This window comes from Podarcis liolepis (assembly GCF_965112155.1).
Source record: "Podarcis liolepis genome assembly, chromosome: Z".
NCBI lineage: Eukaryota > Metazoa > Chordata > Lepidosauria > Squamata > Lacertidae > Podarcis > Podarcis liolepis.
This window is the reverse complement of record NC_139570.1, coordinates 5,332,230-5,351,008: the sequence shown is the minus strand read 5'-3', so window position 1 is coordinate 5,351,008 and position 18,779 is coordinate 5,332,230. Positions and strand designations below refer to the sequence as shown.

Here is an 18,779-nt window from a genome sequence, read left to right as displayed (position 1 = left end):
TTGGAGTGTTATTGCCGTGAACCCTCCCATCATAGGCCCAGACTGTATACGTGTGTAAATAAATCATATATTATAATGGCCACAGTCTCTGCTGTACTTCATTCTGAAGGAAGCACAAACCCTGGGTAAGCGCCTGGAACCCCTGGAATCTCACACTGCTCAGAGAGTGGGGTGCAACAGTATTTTAGCCTTCTAATCTCATCTTGCTAGATCTGTATGCACTTTTACTGATGAAGCTGCCTGATTCTGCAAACCTGAATGTACTGTCTTAGAATGCAATCCTATATCTGCTTACCTGGGAGAAAGCTCCATTGGGTTTACTTCTGAGTAGACAGGTCTAGGATTGCAATCTTAAGACTTTTAAAAGCTTTACATTCCCATTGGAGGGTTTCATCTCACCCAATTCAGCAGACACCGGCTGCTCCCCTGGTGCCTGAACACAGGTCTCTGAATTTTCCTGCATGTTTTCCTCCACTGCCGATTCCTCAGGCACTGGCTCTTCCTCTTGCATGTTCACACACACCTACAATTTCTCCCACACACGCCTCTTCCACAACAGGCTCGCAGGGAGTGGAGAAATCAATAAGAAGCAGCCTCTCAACTCTAGCCACCTCACATTTCCCCAATGTGGCTTCCCCCCTTGCTTTCAGCTACCTCAGCCGCCCACCCACACTATGGATCTCTTTGGCCACCCCTTCCATCTGGGTGCCTTGCAGCTGGGTCCTGGGTCATTCTCACCCCCCCCCGGTAGCATCTCATTCAGCAGGGCCCTCAACTTGCATGGAGTCACACCCTTCTCTCCAAGGAGGGCGTTCACACACTCTGCTTGCAGCTGCTTCACCTCAGCAAATTGTTGCTGGTTCATGTGCTCAAGCTGCCCCATGTCTTGCTGGCTTCACTGCTTCATCTGTTGCTGGAGCTGAAGTGCTCAAGGAGTGTTGCTGTTCCTCCATCAGCTCTGGCACATCTTGGTCACAAGTCCCCCTCCAGGACATACAAATCCCACACCCCAATACCGAACAGTTGCAAATTTCCATGGGTTTCAAGCACTTACCCAGGTTTCATGTTTCCTGTGGAATGAGGTACAGTAGGGACTGCAGTTTCCCTATATGGTTTATTTACACATACATATGTACACCCTGGGACACGGGTGGCGCTGTGGTCAAAACCACTGAGCCTCATGGGCTTATGAGTGACGCAACCCCAGAGTCGGTCATAACTGGACCTAATGGTCAGGGGTCCCTTTACCTTTATGTACAACCTGAGACTATGATGGGGCAGTGAGGGGAGGTTGTTGGGTAGAATCCACAGCCTCGGATTCTAACAGAAATCAGACATGGCTCTGTCTCTCTGGCTTCCTGGCCTCCTGCTTCCAGCTTCCAACTTCTAGATTTAAACACTTGCCGGATCCGGGAATTAGAAGGGTCTTGGCATTCAGCCGACTCTCCTGCCCATCAGCTCATAACACCAGGGAACTCCAAACTACACCAAAAAAAAATTCCTCTCACTTTGAAATAGAAACTATACTGTTAGCATATTTGTAAATATGTGTTAAATCTATCTGTTGAAAGAGTCTCTCTCACACATACACACTGAACCTTTTGTCCCATGTGGCGAGTTTTGTGACATTTTGAATTCAAAATAGTGCTGTTTTTGATGCTGTAATTTATTTGTGGTTTTATGGCACTTCATTCTGATACACAAATGCACAAAGTGCTGATAGCATGGCAAGTGCATTAAAATGCTAAGTTTCCAAAGTACTTTACAGAGCTTTGTTTTGCAATGGTGTGGCTTGTGATACTAAATATTGGCCTTCTACTGCCTTTTATTTTTTCTTACTCTTCTGGACAACAATTCCTATGCTTCTTTGTTTTTAATTCTAGAAAACAAATTCAGAACAATACCTTAGGATGATTATACCTGCCCCTACCCACCTTACACTACCATGAGATGATTGTTTTAAGGAACTGAAGACATCTAGCCCCTGGCTTAATTATGCAAGCTTTGTTGTGTTCCTTATCCACTGAATGTAGTCTGCAACTTCAGTGTAGACATCGTAATCGCCCTTCAATGCACATTCTTCCCAGCAGCTGCCTATGGCTGTTAGGAACCAGGTGCCTTCCACGTCTGTGGCATAAGGGCCGCCACTGCCTCCCTGGTGCGTTCTCTTAGCTGTGGCAGAGACACCAGCACAGAACATGTTTGGCAAGAGGGTAGACTCGCCATCCCTCTGACAAGTGCTCTGGTCAACACGGTGCACCTTCAGAACCTGGAGAACACCGGCTCTTTTTCGTTGGTCCTTTGGCCTCCACCAGCCGCTCACCGTGCCTGATCCATGCTGCAGAAGGCTGTTTGTGAACTTCTCGCCTGCGATGCAAATCGGGGTGACGTAATAGTTCAGCTCCAGCGGTGAATCTAGCTCGAGAAGTGCAATGTCATTGTGGTACCTGTGGGTAGTGTTGTATGCGGGGTAGCGAATCGCCTTCACCACCCGACGTTGTTGTTCAGTGTGGTCGAAAGCGTCCGTATTGTGCTCACCTGATGAAAAAAGAGCCATTGGATACACATAGGTTCTGTAAACGGGAAATTTGGCATTCTGGACATACACTTAGTTGTCAACACAGCATGCTCCAGGCTGTGTCAGATTAAAGCAACGAGTCCAGCACTGAACTCAAGGCACTAGTGTTAAGTATACAATATGCACGGAAATGGAAAAAATAACTCTACAACGTGTCTGTGTCAAACTGTGAAGCCTTGCATGTATATTTCTGTTGAAGAGCAGCCTAACAGGTTAATCATTAGAGTGGCTGTATCACAGGACTGTATATCTGCTGGCTCAGTCACATGAAAGGGATACTATTACAGGTCTGTGTATATGCTAATCTGTGGGCATCCATCTTGGTTGTGGGAGTTCTTTGTTTTCAAGCAACTGGAGAGTATGGATATATTAATTCTGTTCTTCAGTAAATCAGCCTCAGGCTAATGAACTGGATGCAATATATTTATAATCTAAGATACTTATTTCTTTTCAGCTACTGTTGATTAGGATCATAGAATAGGAGAGTTGGAAGGGACCCTGAGGGTCATCCAGTCCAGCCCCTGTAATCTTAGCTAAAGCATCCATGACAGATGGCCACCCAACCTCTGCTTAAAAGCCTCCAAGGAAGGAAAGTCCACCACTTTCTGAAGGAGACTCTTCCACTGTCGGGCATCTCTTACTGTCAGAAGTTTTTCCCCTGTATGTTTAGTCAGAATCACATTTCTTGTAACTTGAAGCTATTGGTTCAAGTTTGATTGTCTTTTGAATATTTTAAGTTATCTGTTTCTTATCAACAATTTAGATGCTTTGTTTGGATTTTTATGGGCTGCTTAGAGGTTATCTTACAATCAAATGGCACATTAACATTGTTAAAGGAAAATAAATAGATGGGCATAAATAATGATCCCATGGAAAGGGAATGTACTTTATACATGCTCAATGGCATTCTCTCCACCTCACCCCACCCCAAAGTCTAGGAACAGAATAAGGCCCCTAATAAACCTGTATCCAGCTTTCTCATTTTACCAGCCCTCCTGAGACTCTAGGCAAAAATGCAGCCAAATTCCAGCCACACCTCAAAGTTGTTTTATCACTTACCTGCCACAACAGTGTGTAGCCCATACTCGATGCAGTGTGCTGCGGTGGCAATCCACTGCTCATTGATGATTGTGCCTCCACAAAGTTCTTTTCTTTCGTAGCTGAGCATATAAACCTGCGAGTGGAGAAAACTGTATAAGATCAGGATCGACCCCTTAAAGTACATATGCAGTTACAGCCCAATGGCAGTGTTAATGGCAGCTGCCTCTAGAGGGCAGCAAAGGCTGGATGGTGCAGCAGCACGCTGAAATTTGCAAAGAAGAAATGGAAGAGAACCCAAACAAAAGACACACACACTCTCTCTCTCTCTCTCTCTCTCTCTCTCTCTCTCTCTCTATATATATATATAAACAACAGAGAGAAATACAGTAGCAGGTAAAGTGTATTTACTTATGCCTAATTGCATAGAAATGAAGAATCAGGGAGGCTTGAGTGAATGTTTCAGGATACAATCCTATGCAGATTTGCCTGGCAGTAAAGTGAAGTAATTTAGTTAAAATGTAGAATTCTCTCCTGCAAGAGGCTGTGATGGTAGGGTATGTCATTTTAGGTAGGGAAACTTAGTTTTTGCCAATTTCTTCAGTGAGGTGTCTGAAAAAATACATTTTTGGGTGTGAGGAATTCAATTCTGCTGTTATTTTTGTGACTGGGCAAGTCTACATTTGAGGAAGAAGCACATAAACTGCTTTCAGAAAACCAAAGAATTTTAATCTGACCTTCTGAAAATGTCAGGTAATGCTAAACAACAGCAACAATTTACTGCAAGTATTTGGCAATCACATTAATGATTTCTATGCAATTTTACACACATTTTACTAGCCAGGCAAAATTAAATTATATTAATTTAACCAAAATAACCTTTGAATTCCAAAGTCATGTTACAACTTTTTAGCACCCATCATTTTTGGAATTTGAAAGTTGAAAAATTCAACTGGTCTTACATAGGCACTAACTTGGATTTCAATTTCTATAGCACCCTTTATCGAAATGTACAAGATTAAGAGCACATTTCATGGAGCATAATTAAAGCAAAAATAAAAAGCATAGTAATAGATAGCATAATAATAAAATAATAATCATAGTAACAGTCTCCCTCACCTCACAACTTTAACACGCCATAGAGTATTTAATGGCCAAAGGCCAGGTTTTTTTTTTGCCAGGCACCTAAATGTGTATAATGAAGGCGCTAGCTGAACCTCCTTGGGGAAAGCATTCCACAGATGGGGAGCCACTGCAGAAAAGGCCCTGTTCTCATGTTGCCAACCCTCCAGACCTCTCAGGGAAGAGGCACATGAAGAAGGGCTTCACAGAATGATCTCGGGGTCTGGGCTGGTTGTGGTATAGGAGTCCTGATTCGTTCAAGGCTTTATAAGTGAGCACCAGTACTTTGAATTTAGCCTGGAAACTAACTGGCAACCAGTGCGGTTGGGTCAGGATTGACATTATATGCTCAAACTGTCTTGTTCTGGTGAGCAATTGAATTCTGCACCAGCTGAAGTTTCCGAACTGTCTTCAGGGGCAGCCCCATGTATAATGCATTGCAGTAATCCAAACTCCTTTTACCATTGTCATGTGGTTCCCAGACGATTGCCCAGAAGGGAGTGTGGCCCTGAGACTGAAAAATGTTTCCCACCCCTTTAACTAGAGGGAACGGTTCTCCTGTAGATTGCCTGATGGGGGCCTTCTATAGCTACCACATTTGCAAAACAGCGAACTCTTGTTGAATTACCTGCCATGGGACTTCCCCCTTCTTGCTGTTTGTGCTGATTGGACTGGGAGGCGTTGGTCCCACGAGAGCAGTCTGGGCTTTATTGACAGACACATCTCTGGGGTCATTGGTAGCATTGCTGCTTCTGTTCTTCGCTACCTCTGGAGCTCCAATCCTCCCGCATGGAAAGGGCACTGTGGAGAAACTACAAAATCACTAATGCGCCGGAAAGTAGGCTCCGGTGCACAAGCGCACCTGCCAGAATTTAAGTATTAGCCTTTCCTTGATGTGAGGCTGCTGCTGCAAGCATCATCGGCTCATTCGTGTGTCCGCTTTTCAAGGGTAAGCCATAAACTTAAGAAGGTGCTTTATGTCAAATTGGACCATTGGATCAGGTCCATATTGACTGGCAACAGCACTCCAGGAAATAAGACAGGAGGCATTTCCAGCACTCCTGGGACACGATGGGGAATGAACATCCGACTTTTGCATGCATCACAGGTGATTTGCCACCGAGCTAGAGCCTTTCTCCATTTGTCCATTGGGTTCAGGATTGCCTCCACTGACTGAGACATAGTAAGATATACCAGAGATTGAAGTTGGCACCTACTGAATGCAAGGCAGGTGTTCTACCATGCAGCTATGAACCAAAGCAGCTCACAGCAATGCCGGAAAAGAATCCAGTAGTAAGGAAATCCATTGCCGCACATTGCAGTTGGAATGTATCAGCAAGATTTAAAATAAGCACATACTCAACATTACCACAGGCTGTCTCACATTACAGTATACTGCATACCACCAAGACTGAGCAACCCACTAGCAATTCACACTAAAGTTTAATGGTAAACATACTGTTATGTACTGAGTTGAATAGGATCCAAAATGCAGCAGTCTGATTGGTCCTAGAACAATAGGATTCAGAATGCAGCAGTATGATTGGTCCGCAGGAGCCACCCAATCCAGCTCCAGGTGGAAGTGAATCCACAACCTGATTGGCCTACAGAAGAATCATGGAATTAGCCAATCACGTGCAGCCCATTGTGTAAATAATGTATATAAAGCTGATATTGTGGGGGAACTTCCATTTTTCCTCCTCACCATTATGAGCTGAATAAAGAGCATGAAATCCACTCTCGACCCCGAGTATATTTCACATACCAAGACAAAAATATAATTAATAGCAAAATGGTACATGAGCCTGAGATCTAAGAAACATCCCCCCCTGACTTCTCACATGTTTTTTTAAGGCTTCTTTAGCACTTCATGAAGAGGCAGGAAAAACTAAAGCCTCCTCCCCATCCCATCCCATCCCAGATGCAACTGACTAGCGAACCTTCTGGTATGACAACTGCAGGTAGCTATTGGCTAGTACCCTTTCCACCCAGATTTGGATAGACTGCAAACAAATCCCTCACCTGGAAGGGAAGAACCTTTTATTTCAATGGAACCTGTTCCCACCAGGTTTGGAGTTTTATTCTGCTAAAAGGGTAGAAGATTCATAGGTCAAACATTACTAAACAGTGCTCAAATCTTTTACCTGTTGGTTCACAACTCTTCTGGTCTTCCATCAGTCTGTACCCAAGAGCACAGGAACAGACTGCCTTCCCTTTAGGGCCATTCTCACATATCTGCTTGCAACCTCCATTGTTCGCTGAGCATGTAAGGTCTGATGGGGGGGGGGTTGAAATTAAATTAAATTTTACTTGAAACTTGCCAAAATACAAGAACATACTTGTGGCATGAAACAGGTGCAACAAGGATGTCCCCTAATCAACCACATTTTTGATCTGGTCCACACTGGCATGGTAATCTCATGATCTCCATTTAAAACTTGCATTTCATTGTGTTGCCTCAAGGCAACATGCATGGTTCCTCCTCCTCAATTTTAACCTCATAACAACCCTGTAAGGTAGGGCTAGTCAGTGTGGTGCCCCCAAAGCACTGTGGAACTCATCACCTCCAGCCAGCGAGGCTGATGGGAGTTGAAGTCCAACAACATCAGAAGAGCAAACACTTTATTCATGGACAATGCTTTAAGAGACTTTGATAACCCAAGATTGTGGGAATTCAGATTGAGTCCTGCAATCAGTAAGGTCTAAAACCACAGCTTACAGGTGTCATAGGTACTGGATCAGACCCTTACTTCAAAAGAACACCCCACTCCTCCTCAACTTTATTGCATCATCATATCATTGAGTAAAAAATAGTCTTATGCTGATGACATCATTGGCACAGATCCACAGCCTGTAGTTTAGCGGCAAATTTAGAAGTATAGGGTCCCTGTGTGATAGTCACACCCTGCCCCCTCAGAGCCACACCCCCTTCTAAGATTATACCATATTCTAAGACTATACAATAATCTTATAATTATACAATAATAATAATTAGGGGTGCATTGCAAAATGATCAGTGCAGATAGCCATGTATTGCCTTTCAGATGGATCTACTCTTTTCTGTGGGCAAATGATTTGGAATGCTCCTATAACTTCTTTTGGAATGGCTTACTGTACGTTGTTGTTTTAAGTTCCATTGAGCGTTGAAGAACTTGCACACCATTCTCTTGAAACCGAAGCACCTGTTGTTTTCAGTGTTCCTAAATACTCGGCTTTGGAGCATGCAGAACAATTCCTCCTTGTGGCACTTCAAATATGAAACAGCCACCCAGAGGTCCACCTTTTAGCATTGCTGTTCACTTTCTAGTGTGTTCCTACAGCGCTACTTAAAAAAGAACACCTTGACTTGTTTAGGTTGCTATTATTATGATTATCAAAGGTAAAGGTAAAGGACCCCTGGACAGTTAAGTCCAGTCAAAGGTGACTATGGGGTTGCAGTGCTCATCTCGCTTTCAGGCTGAGGGAGCCGGCGTTTGTCCACAGTTAGTTTTCTGGGTCATGTGGCCAGCTTCTGCCACAACGGAACACCGTGACGGAAACCAGAGTGCATGGAAACACCGTTTACCTTCCTGCCACAGCGGTACCTATTTATCTATTTGCACTGGCATGCTTTTGAACAGCTAAGTTGGCAGGAGCTGGGACAGAGCAACGGGAGCTCACTCTATTGTGCAGATTCCAAGTGCCAACCTTCCGATCAGCAAGCCCAAGAGGCTCAGTGGTTTATTTGTGGTTCTAGGCAACTGAGCACCCATTCCCCATCAACATACCAATCTCACAGTTCCTTCCTTCATATCCATCTAGGCACAGACATTGGTAGTCACTGGGTTTGCATTGACATGTTCCACCATTCATGCATGGCCTTGACTTGCATCCCTCGCCACCTTGGAAATAAAGATTCAATTGTAACTGTAACTAAGGGTATCCATGAGTCATATTGTGATCTACAAATGGCTATCAATGCATTTTACCGCAGAAGCAAAAGATAAAAGAAAATGCAGGGCAGTGAGTCAGGAGCAGCATGCCCCACCGCCTTCTCCTCCAGCCCCACTGCAAGGAGGACGTTGGAAGTATGCACTCCCTTGCTTAATGCTAGCTATGGTTTAATGTCACATCCAAAAAAAGAGACAGCTGTGGCTGGCTTAAATTATGCCTTATTATTAAAAACAAGTCAGAGATCAAATTGTGGTTTAGTATCTGGATTGTTTCAGCAAAGCAGAATTTAAACTAATTGTCATTTCTTGTTTGGATGCAATGAGAAACTCTGGTTAGTTTAAACCAGCAAGCAGATTCTTCCAGTCCCCTCCTGGAAGTTCCTCTGAAGGAGAAGAGAGGAGAGCATAAGAGCTCTAGGTTCAAGCTGCTTCACTCATGCTAAATTATGGTTTAGTGATAGGCTTAAACTTGTCATTAATCAAAGGAACCTCTGCTCTGGTAAACAAATCTGGGGAATAGGGAAATCAAGGGAGGAATCTAGCAGAATCAGAGTCTTTGAACCTTTATAGTTTCAAGGGCAGTGGCGTAGCTAGCTGCTTAGGTGCCCATGGGGGCGGGGTGAGTTGTGTGGAGCCTCTCCGTCGCCGCCCCTCAGCTGAGGGAGAGGCAGTGGGCAAGATGCAAGCCCCACACTGACGTTTCAGACAGCACAGAGCCTGCAGGCACCCAAGCCACCACATCACTCCCAGGAGAGTGCACTCTTCCCACCTTGGATCAAATCTATGCTTCCAGGTGCTATAAGAAAGCTGCAGAGATAGCGCAGGATAGTGCACTCCCTGGAAATGATCTCTTTCAGCTTCTGCCTTCTGGAAGAAGGTATAGGGTTATAAAGACTAGGACTAGCCGTCTGAGAAACAGTTTCTATCCAAATGTGATTTTAGTTTTAAATGCAGTGTAAGGCGTCTCTATGGGAGTGTATTTAAAAACGGGGTATCAGAGTTTTTTGGGAGCTAACTAGGTTGGGATAGCTGGGATAGCAGGCTTGTTGGTTTTGAATGTCTTATGTAGATTCCCCCCCCCCCAATTTCGTTGTTCTGTGTGGGACAATGACAATAAAGATTATCGTATCGTATCATATCGTATGGCTCAGGCATGTTGCAGGTCCCCTGGTAAATGCCGGCTCCCGCGGTGTGGCACCCAGTGCCAGCTGCATTTCATTATGTTTCTTGACTGAACTAAAAGTTTCATGAGGCCAATTTTTTAAAACTCATATTTTTGTCACCCCCCTCAGTGATGACACCCAGGGTGGCCTATACCCACTGCACCCCTTCCTTCCACCACTGTTCAAGGGATGGGTGGTTGCGTATGCGTCAGTCTTTGCTGTCTCCACCTATTGTCAAAAATAGTTCAAAGCAAATCCATGGGAGTGTAGCTATCATTGTTGAAATCCAGTGTGATGCTAGGCATATTCAGTGTAATATTAAAGACCCAAGCTTCTTCCATGTAATAGATAAAACAGTTCAGTGGTCTGTGGGCTGCTATTTGATGAACGCAGAATATTGTGGCAGCCTGTGATAGCCTGGTTCGCTCCAGAAACTGTGGACCAAAAGACTCATTGGCCCCACACCATGCCAGCTGCGACTGATGGAAGTTGGTGTCCAAACCATCTGGCTAGTGAAGGCAATTTGGTGGGTGAAGGTAGCCGGGTTGGTGAAGGTAACCAAAGTCAGACAAAAAGATACTGCTTACCATAAGCATATGTATTCCAAAATCTGACCTAGAAGAAAAAATATTAACATTAACCTCAATGGTAAATGCAGGCAGAGAAACAGCAAACAGGTTTATAGAACATTCATATTACTTTAGTATTGACATCCAGGCATTTCACAAGCATTTTGGCAGGTTCACACCATAGGTCAGCACTGCCCATCTGTTCTGAAATATGTCCCAGAGTAGTTTAGCAATCAGTCCCTCTTCCAGGGAATTCTGGGAACTGGAGCTCTGGTAGGGGAACAGGAGCCTCCTAACAACTCTCAGCGCCCTTCCCAAACCACAGTTCCCAGAATGCTTTGGGGGAAAGCCATGACTGTTGAGGGGCTGTCCTGGTGCTTCAAGTGCCTGCTGTGGATGTGGTCCTAGTTGCGTTTAGTAAAGAACATTACTAACATTTCCACCCACCCACCTGCTCATTCGCCAAAGCACTCAGTGACCAGCATTTGAGATCTCACTATTACCGTTTGCAAGTCGTCTTCAAAGACTTCTCTTGCTTCCTCATAATCACATACTTCCTCAATACATTCGCGCTCAAGGTTTCCTTGCAGAATTTCTTCCAGTAAGCCAGTATTGTGCCTCTTATGTCGGTGCAATAGAGCATTTGCCTCATTCTTGTCAACGAAAACTTAAACATGAAAAGAAATTAGAAATCCACTGAGAAGGCTGCTTCCAATGTTGTCCACCCCCCCCCCGTCCCTCGGAATTGCATGAGTGGGAGGGGGCCTCCCTGCCCTCTCCATTGCTGTGGGATGTAAACACAGGAGCAGTCAATGACAACATTCCTAGAGTGTACATGTTAGAACATGGGGAGGGATGTCTGTCCAGCAAGCAGGTAAACTTCCTGGGGATGGACTTCCTCCACATGTGACCAGAGGTGGGTGTGGGCCTCACCTGTGCAGGTAATGACAAAAGCACAGGGCAGGCAGCCATCTCTCTCTCTCTGCCATTTTCCTTCGATGAAGCAACATCTAAGGATGCTCTCTTGGCTCCCAGCCAAGAGAGGAGATAAGGCCTATATTGCTATAAGATAGATTCTAAGTATATGTAACCTTTTTTAAGCCTGTCTGCCGTCTGGGATCATATTGTGAACAGATCGTGAGTAAACTCTTTTATACTTTTATAAAGACTGTGTTGTGTCTTATATTTTAAGAGGGAACAAAGGGGAAATTACCAGAGTAATTATTATAGAGGTTCTAGCGAACCTGTGCACATGTTACCGTTGCGAACTTAAAGGGGAATGTATATAAACTCTGCTGATATTTTGGGAACTTGTTAGCACAAGTTGGATAAGGATATAATTAGTCAATATATCCTCTCCTGCACCCCAGAACATTCCCACAATTGCATCACTGGTGCTGCTGCCAGCCCTGTATTCCCGGCGCTACCAGGCCATGCTGGGAATCGAACCAGGGATGTCCCATGATCACATTCTAAAGTACAGTGGTACTTCGGTTTACGAACCTAATCCGTTCCGGACGTCCGTCCTTAAACCAAAACCGTTCTTAAACCAAGGCGAGCTTTTCGTAATGAGGCCTCCCACAGCAGGTCCCCTTCCACCATTCAGATTCCATTCTTAGACCGAGGTAAAGTACACAAATGCTACTTATGGTTTTGTAGAGTTTGTAAACTGAATCATTCTTAAACAGGACTATTCTTAAACCGAGGTACCACTGTAGTTGTGTTCTATGTTATTAATCAAGCACTTCTAGGAGCTTTTTCATTTTGTTTTCCAATGTAAAGGTAAAGGGACCCCTGACCATTAGGTCCAGTCATGACCGACTCTGGGGTTGCGGCGCTCATCTCGCTTTATTGGCCGAGGGAGCCGGCGTACAGCTTCCGGGTTGTGTGGCCAGCATGACTAAGCCGCTTCTTGTGAACCAGAGCAGTGCACGGAAATGCCATTTACCTTCCTGCTGGAGCAGTACCTATTTATCTACTTTGACGTGCTTTCAAACTGCTAGGTGGGCAGGAGCAGGGACAGAGCAACGGGAGCTCACCCTGTCGCGGGGATTCAAACCATGACCTTCTGATTGGCAAGTTCTAGATTCTGTGGTTTAACCCACAGCACCACCCATGTCCCTTTTCCAATGTAGCAATGTAGTTCTTATTAAGAAAAAAATAATAATCAGTGTGGCGTGAGCAAATATTTATCCTGACAGTGTGGCCCAGAGGGAAAAAAAAGTTTGAGAACTACTGCTTTATAAGTATATAAGAAGAGTCCAGCTGTATCAGGCCAATGACCCACCTAGTCCTGCATTCTGTTCTCACAGTGGCCAACCAGATGCCTCTTTTGGAAAATAGCAGCTAAATTCAGAAGCATTACTGCCTCTGATCGTAGATGCAGAACATAGCCTTCATGGCTTGTAGCAACTGATAGCTTTATCCTCCATGAGCAGGCATGCCAGGCCCCCTCAAGGGTCAGCAGTGTCCGTGCCCACATGCTGTGGGCTATGCTTGTGCCAAGCATGCAAGCCCTGGGGCGTCCGCATGACATGTCCTTGCACCCCGCAGTGTGAATGCATGACGTCGCCCGGCCCCCTCAATCACAGTGGCAAGGTGGCATGCGTGTCCATGAATTTATTCAATCCTCTTTTAAAAGCCACCCTCTCTTAAAACCCTCTCTTAAAGCCATCCAAGTTGGCGGCCATCATCACTAGGACCTCGTACCTACAGGACTGCCTCTCCTGGTATGCCCCGTAGAGGACCTTACAGTCCATAAATAACAACACTTTGGAGGTCCTGGGCCTCAAGGAGGTTAGATTGGCCTCAACCAGGGCAAAGGCCTTTTCAGCACTGGCCCGGACCTGGTGGAAAGCTCTGTCGCAGGGGACCAGGGCCCTGCAGGATTTGACATCTTTCCACAGGACCTGCAAGATGGAGCTGTTCCGCCAGGCCTTTGGTCTGGACTCAGTCTGACTCCCTCTTTCTTTTTTTTTATGGAACCCCTTATACAGGATCCTGTATATAAATTTTCCCTCCACTCTTTGCTGGCCCATGTAGGACCAACATGGATAGCTGGTCTTGGTGAATATTTGATGTTTCCTCCCTTTATGGTCTTGATTTATGGGCCGCCAGTAAAACAAGGCTCCATTTTAAGCTGTATTTTAATCAATTGGTTTTTGTTTGTTTTTTAAACTGTATTTTATGTTTGGTGTTAGCTGCCCTGAGCCCGGTCTTGGCCGGGGAGGGCAGGGTATAAATATTTTATTACTACTACTACTACTACTACTACTATAACATCCTGTGGGAATGAGGTCCACAGTTTAACTATGCGCAAACGCTCCCCCCAATCCTTATGATTCTGAATAAAGTGCTGATTTAAGCTAGAACAGTGAAAGATTATACGTTCTGAAGGGAAACTAGGATTGTTTGTGCCACAAACTAGACCCCAAATGCAAGACCTGTGCTCCTTCACGCTCTCTCCCTTATACTTGCATTTAACTGTTTGTCCTTGTTTCTATCTTTTAAAGTATGTATGATATAAAGGTAAAGGGACCCCTGACCATTCGGTCCAGTTGTGGCCGACTCTGGGGTTGCGGCGCTCTTCTCGCTTTACTGGCCGAGGGAGCCGGTGTACAGCTTCCGGGTCATGTGGCCAGCATGACGAAGCCACTTCTGGCGAACCAGAGCACGGAAACGCCGTTTACCTTCCCGCCGAAGCGGTATCTATTTACCGTATTTTTTGCACCATAACACTCACTTTTTTCCTCCTAGAAAGTAAGGGGAAATGTCTGTGCGTGTTATGGAGGAAATGCCTACGGGTGGCATGCCTACGGATTTTCCTCCTCTAAAAACTATGTGTGTGTTATGGTCGGGTGCGTGTTATAGAGTGAAAAATACGGTATCTACTTGCACTTGATGTGCTTTCGAACTGCTAGGTTGGCAGGAGCAGGGACCGAGCAATGGGAGCTCACCCCGTGGCAGGGATTCGAACCGCCGACCTTCTGATCGGCAAGTCCTAGGCTCTGTGGTTTAACCCACAGCGCCACCCAGGTCCCATGTATGATATAATCACATCTTAATTACAAGTTTTTATCCTTTACCTGTTTTAAGTCTTATGTGTTCAGTTTATCCATATGTTTTATCTTATGCTGGTCTATGATCGAAATAAAGTTTGATACCTATTCACATATATATTCACAACATTGTCTACAGGTGCTGTTATTATCCCTCTGTGGTTCATGCAGAAGTCTTTTTCCAGCCCTACCCAGAGATCCCAGAGACTGAACATGGGGCCTTCTGCATGCAAAGCAGGTGCTCTACCTCTGGGCTGCAGCTGTTCCTCTAAAGTAAAGCATTTGCTCTTCCACCAAGATAAGATTGTCCTGCAGATATTAACCCAAGTGCAGAATAAAGTTGTGAGTTTTGTACTACTGAAATGCATCGTGTAAAATGTAAATCTTACATTATGCTACATCTCATGAGCAACAAATGCCAAGATTATAAAACACAGACCTGGAGTAATCCAAGGACAGATGCGAAGCTGAAGTCAGACTGACCATGTCTTTGGGGGTCCATTTTTTACCCCATGCTCTGACTTAAGGTAATAATTAAACTTCCGATTGCCACCCATGGCTTATTTGCCAAAACGGAAGAACACTCTGCAGAGCCAGTTATATGCTCTTTAGTCCTGCTGACTGCAGTGAACAGGGGCTCAACTCTCCTCATCAAAAACAAGGCTACTCTGAAATGCATAACTTTGGCTGGACGTTTGGCTGCATTATGCAGCCACAGACACATCCTTAAATGAATGGAAAAGGAAGCATTTAATCATTAAATCAAATGTGCATATTTTTTTACTCTATTCCAAGGGACCTTCCTTCCGGGTTGCTGACAAGAAGGGTTTTTCAAATCTTGTTTTAATTTACCAGATTTACTCCAGAAAGGGAAAATAGAGGGGAAAGACGAGTTGACATTTTGATGTCAATGTAATTCCAGGTAGAACAGAGAACCCCCTGTCTTAAACCCTGGAGAGCTGTTGCTAGATGGACCTATGGTCTGATTCTATATAAGACAGGTTCCTATGTACCTCACGGAACCCAAGATTTTAAGGTGATCCCAATTTTTTAACCCCCACAAAATATCCATTTGATCAAAGCCTTTCTCAACCTCCTGCGCTGCCCAGATGTTTTGAACTACAATCCCCATCAGCCCCAGCTAGCATGGGAGGGGAGTTGCAGTCCAAATTATCAGGGGGGCAACAAGCTGATATTATGAAGGCTGATTTAATGAGAACTCCCTGCAGATGTTCCTTTTTTTTAAAAAAATTATCCATTTGGCTTTATACTCCAACATCAAAAGTATTTTATTGATTGATGGCAATGTCTCCTGGGGTAGCTCAGGCGGTGGAGCATGAGACTCTTAATCTCAAGGCCTTGGGTTCGAGCTCTACGTTGGGCAAAAGATTCCTGCATTGCAGGGGTTGGACTAGATGACCCTCATGGTCCCTTCTTTCCTCCAAGGAGCTCAGAGTGGTGTTCATGGTTTTCTTCTTCCTCTTCCTCCTCATTTAATCCCAACAACAACCCTGTGAGGTGGGTTAGGCTGATAGGCAGTGATAGGCCCAGGTCACAAACTGAACTTCCTGGCAGGGTTGGGATTGGAACCCTAATCTGACGCTAGAACTCTGGCTCTCAGAGTTCGTTGTTTTTCATTATTATTAGTCTACACCTTATATATGACGTCAAGTTTACTGGAGCTGCTTCCTTCTTCCTTGCCTATCTGCCCCGCAAGTGGGTCAATTTTAAATCCGTACTCTAATGGAGACAAAGATCACATTAGATTAGAAATATCTGTTCTTCGGACCTGGGAAGAAACCCTGTGTAGCAGAGTGAGAGTTACTGCTGATGAAATGTGTACGGATAACAACTTCAGTCCCTGTTCTGTGCTATTGAAGGGGGTTAAGATTGTGCGAGAACTTCCTCTGCCTGACTGCCCAACTCATATCAGATTCAGTTGGGTAGCTGTGTTGGTCTGACGCAGTCGAAATAAATAAATAGATAGATAGATAGATAGATAGATAGTCCAGTAGCATGTTTGTGTGCATGCACACGAAAGCTTATACCCAGAACAAACTCAGTTGGTCTCTTAAGGTGCTAGTGGACATTTTAAGTAGGTAGGTAGAGTGCATCTGGCCCCTGTGCCTTTGCTTGCTGACCCCTGCTCTAGCTGTTAATGAAAGTTGGGTCATGCAAGATACTCCTCTGGTGGCTGAGTTTTCTTTAGAAGCTAGGATTTTAAAGATTTCATGCTGCTTGTAAATGTTTTGTCCCCTGTCCGATGCCAGAGCTCCTCTCTCATTTCAAGTCAGAAGAAGCACAGGCGGCCAGATAGCTTTAAAATGAACTCACCTTCACATTCAGCGTAGAGGAGGCATCCTAGGAGACAGGCAGCAAGGGTGAAGAAGCCGAGTGCCATCTTCTTAAAAGCACCACGACTGGTTTGCTAATGAATTGTGGACTGGGAAGTCTCTTGGTTTAGGGGTCCGAAGTGCAAGTACATATTTGTTTTGATTTTGGCTTGACTCCAAGGTCATATTTAAATTTTAGGTCGCTGGATAGACATTTCAGGACATTTCTGAAATGGTTGCCCCTATGTAAAAAGTTATTTCATTTTGGGCTCAACCCTCAGTTCATTTCTTACTTTAAGGCCCTGAATGAATATTTCCAGGTGGTGTCGATTTATGCACAAGTTAAGTAAACTACAGTTTAGGGTGTCGGATTATGAGAGGAGAATTGGGGAGGTGGGGGAATGACTAAGGCCACGACCATACCAGACCATCAAAGTAGTATCATACTACCATAAACAGCCATGGTTTTGCCCAGAGAATCATGGGAACTGCAGTTTGTTAAGGCTGCCGAGAGCTGTTAGGAGACCATGATGTCCCCCAAGAGAACTACTGCTCCCAGAGTTCCATGGTAAGAGGGATTGTTTAACCACTTTTGCAGGAGTCATAATTATTATTTGTTTTCTGTATATGCAGATATGCAAATGTGAGAAAACAAGGGAAGCAAATAATTTGTTGGATGCAAACAGATAGACCCAATATCCACAATAACCTTCTCCAACAAACAATTGTTCAAGAAACCTTTGCAATAATGGAAACAAGCATATTAATTTTCCATTTTGGTTGTTTGTTGTAGTATCTAATAAAACATTTAACTTCCTCCAACTCAGTCCTCATTTCTGAGATTTGCATTTCAAAATGAGAAGGAAAGCTTCCATGCTACAATAGATCACAGCCCAGCAATCCTGATCCGGCTTAATTTGCATTAGTCTGTACTGATAATTGTCAAAGGGCAGCTAATTAAATTTCCAAACGATGGTGCGTGCCCTGCGTTACTCATGTTCCAATGCTGCAACATAGGAACTACTTTATACCACATTAGACCATTGCTCCATCTGGCACAGCGCTGTTCACCCTAAGTGGCAGTGGCTCTCCAGAGTTTCAGCCTCTCGCATCAGAAATGCCAGGGATTGAAGCTGGAACCTTCTGCATGAAAAGCAGACGCCCTACCACTCAGCAATGGCCCATCCCTTAAGTAAGATTCTAGTTCTCAACGTTTTGATCAAAGGGATACTTAGGCTGGATCTAGATGCATCAAAGAAATGTTTCAATTAAACATGTCGTAAATTTAAACAGGGAAAACAGGTGGAGAAAAATGGGCCTCCACAGCACCATCTGGTGGCACAATGTTATAGGTAAAAAAGAAAAAATATTCCTTCTAATAGCACCTTAAAGACCAACTAAGTTAGTTCTTGGTATGAGCTTCTTCAGGTACACTGTGTATCTGAAGAAGTGTGCATGCACACGAAAGCTCATACCAAGAACTAACTTAGTTGGTCTTTAAGGTGCTACTAGAAGGAATATTTTTTATTTTGACTATGGCAGACCAACACGGCTACCTATCTGTAATAGGTAAAAAAGGTAAAGGACCCCTGGACGGTTAAGTCCAGTTCAAGGTGACTACAGTGGTACCTCGGGTTACAGATGCTTCAGGTTACAGACTCTGCTAACCCAGAAATAGTACCTCGGGTTAAGAACTTTGCTTCAGGATGAGAACAGAAATCGTGCTCTGGCGGCAGCAGGAGGCCCCATTAGCTAAAGTGGTACCTCAGGTTAGCACAGTTTCAGGTTAAGAACAGACCTCCAGAACAAATTAAGTTCGTAACGAGAGGTACCACTGTATGAGGTTGCAGCACTCATCTTGCTTTCAGGCTGGGGGAGCCGGGGTTAGTCCACAAACAGCTTTCTGGGTCTTGTGGCCAGCAGGACTGGCGCATGAAGGACCGTGACAAGTTCCAGTGTGCATGGAAACGCTATTTACCTTCCCAC

General features: G+C 44.6%; 1 protein-coding gene across 1 annotated transcript; it reads right to left on the bottom strand.

Moving 5' to 3' along the window:
- Positions 1 to 1,648: 1,648 nt before the first annotated feature.
- LOC310698808 (coagulation factor IX-like) lies at positions 1,649 to 16,939 on the bottom strand. The gene is made up of 7 exons (XM_083486502.1): positions 16,795 to 16,939; positions 10,906 to 11,069; positions 8,506 to 8,644; positions 6,883 to 7,011; positions 5,367 to 5,539; positions 3,638 to 3,752; positions 1,649 to 2,538 (listed from the first exon to the last, which is right to left on the bottom strand). The coding sequence occupies exons 1-7, from the start codon at positions 16,859 to 16,861 to the stop codon at positions 1,994 to 1,996; spliced, it is 1,332 nt and encodes a 443-aa protein (XP_083342628.1). The 5' UTR covers positions 16,862 to 16,939; the 3' UTR covers positions 1,649 to 1,993.
- Between the last annotated feature and the right edge of the window lie 1,840 nt (positions 16,940 to 18,779).

Coding starts and splice junctions, on each gene's coding strand:
- LOC310698808 (XM_083486502.1), bottom strand. CDS start 16,861: ATGGCACTCGGCTTCTTCACCCTTGCTGCCTGTCTCCTAGGATGCCTC. Junction 5,540..6,882: donor GAAGAGTTGTGAACCAACAG/GTAAAAGATTTG, acceptor GTTTCTCCACAG/TGCCCTTTCCATGCGGGAGG. Junction 2,539..3,637: donor GCTACACACTGTTGTGGCAG/GTAAGTGATAAA, acceptor TTTTTTCATCAG/GTGAGCACAATACGGACGCT.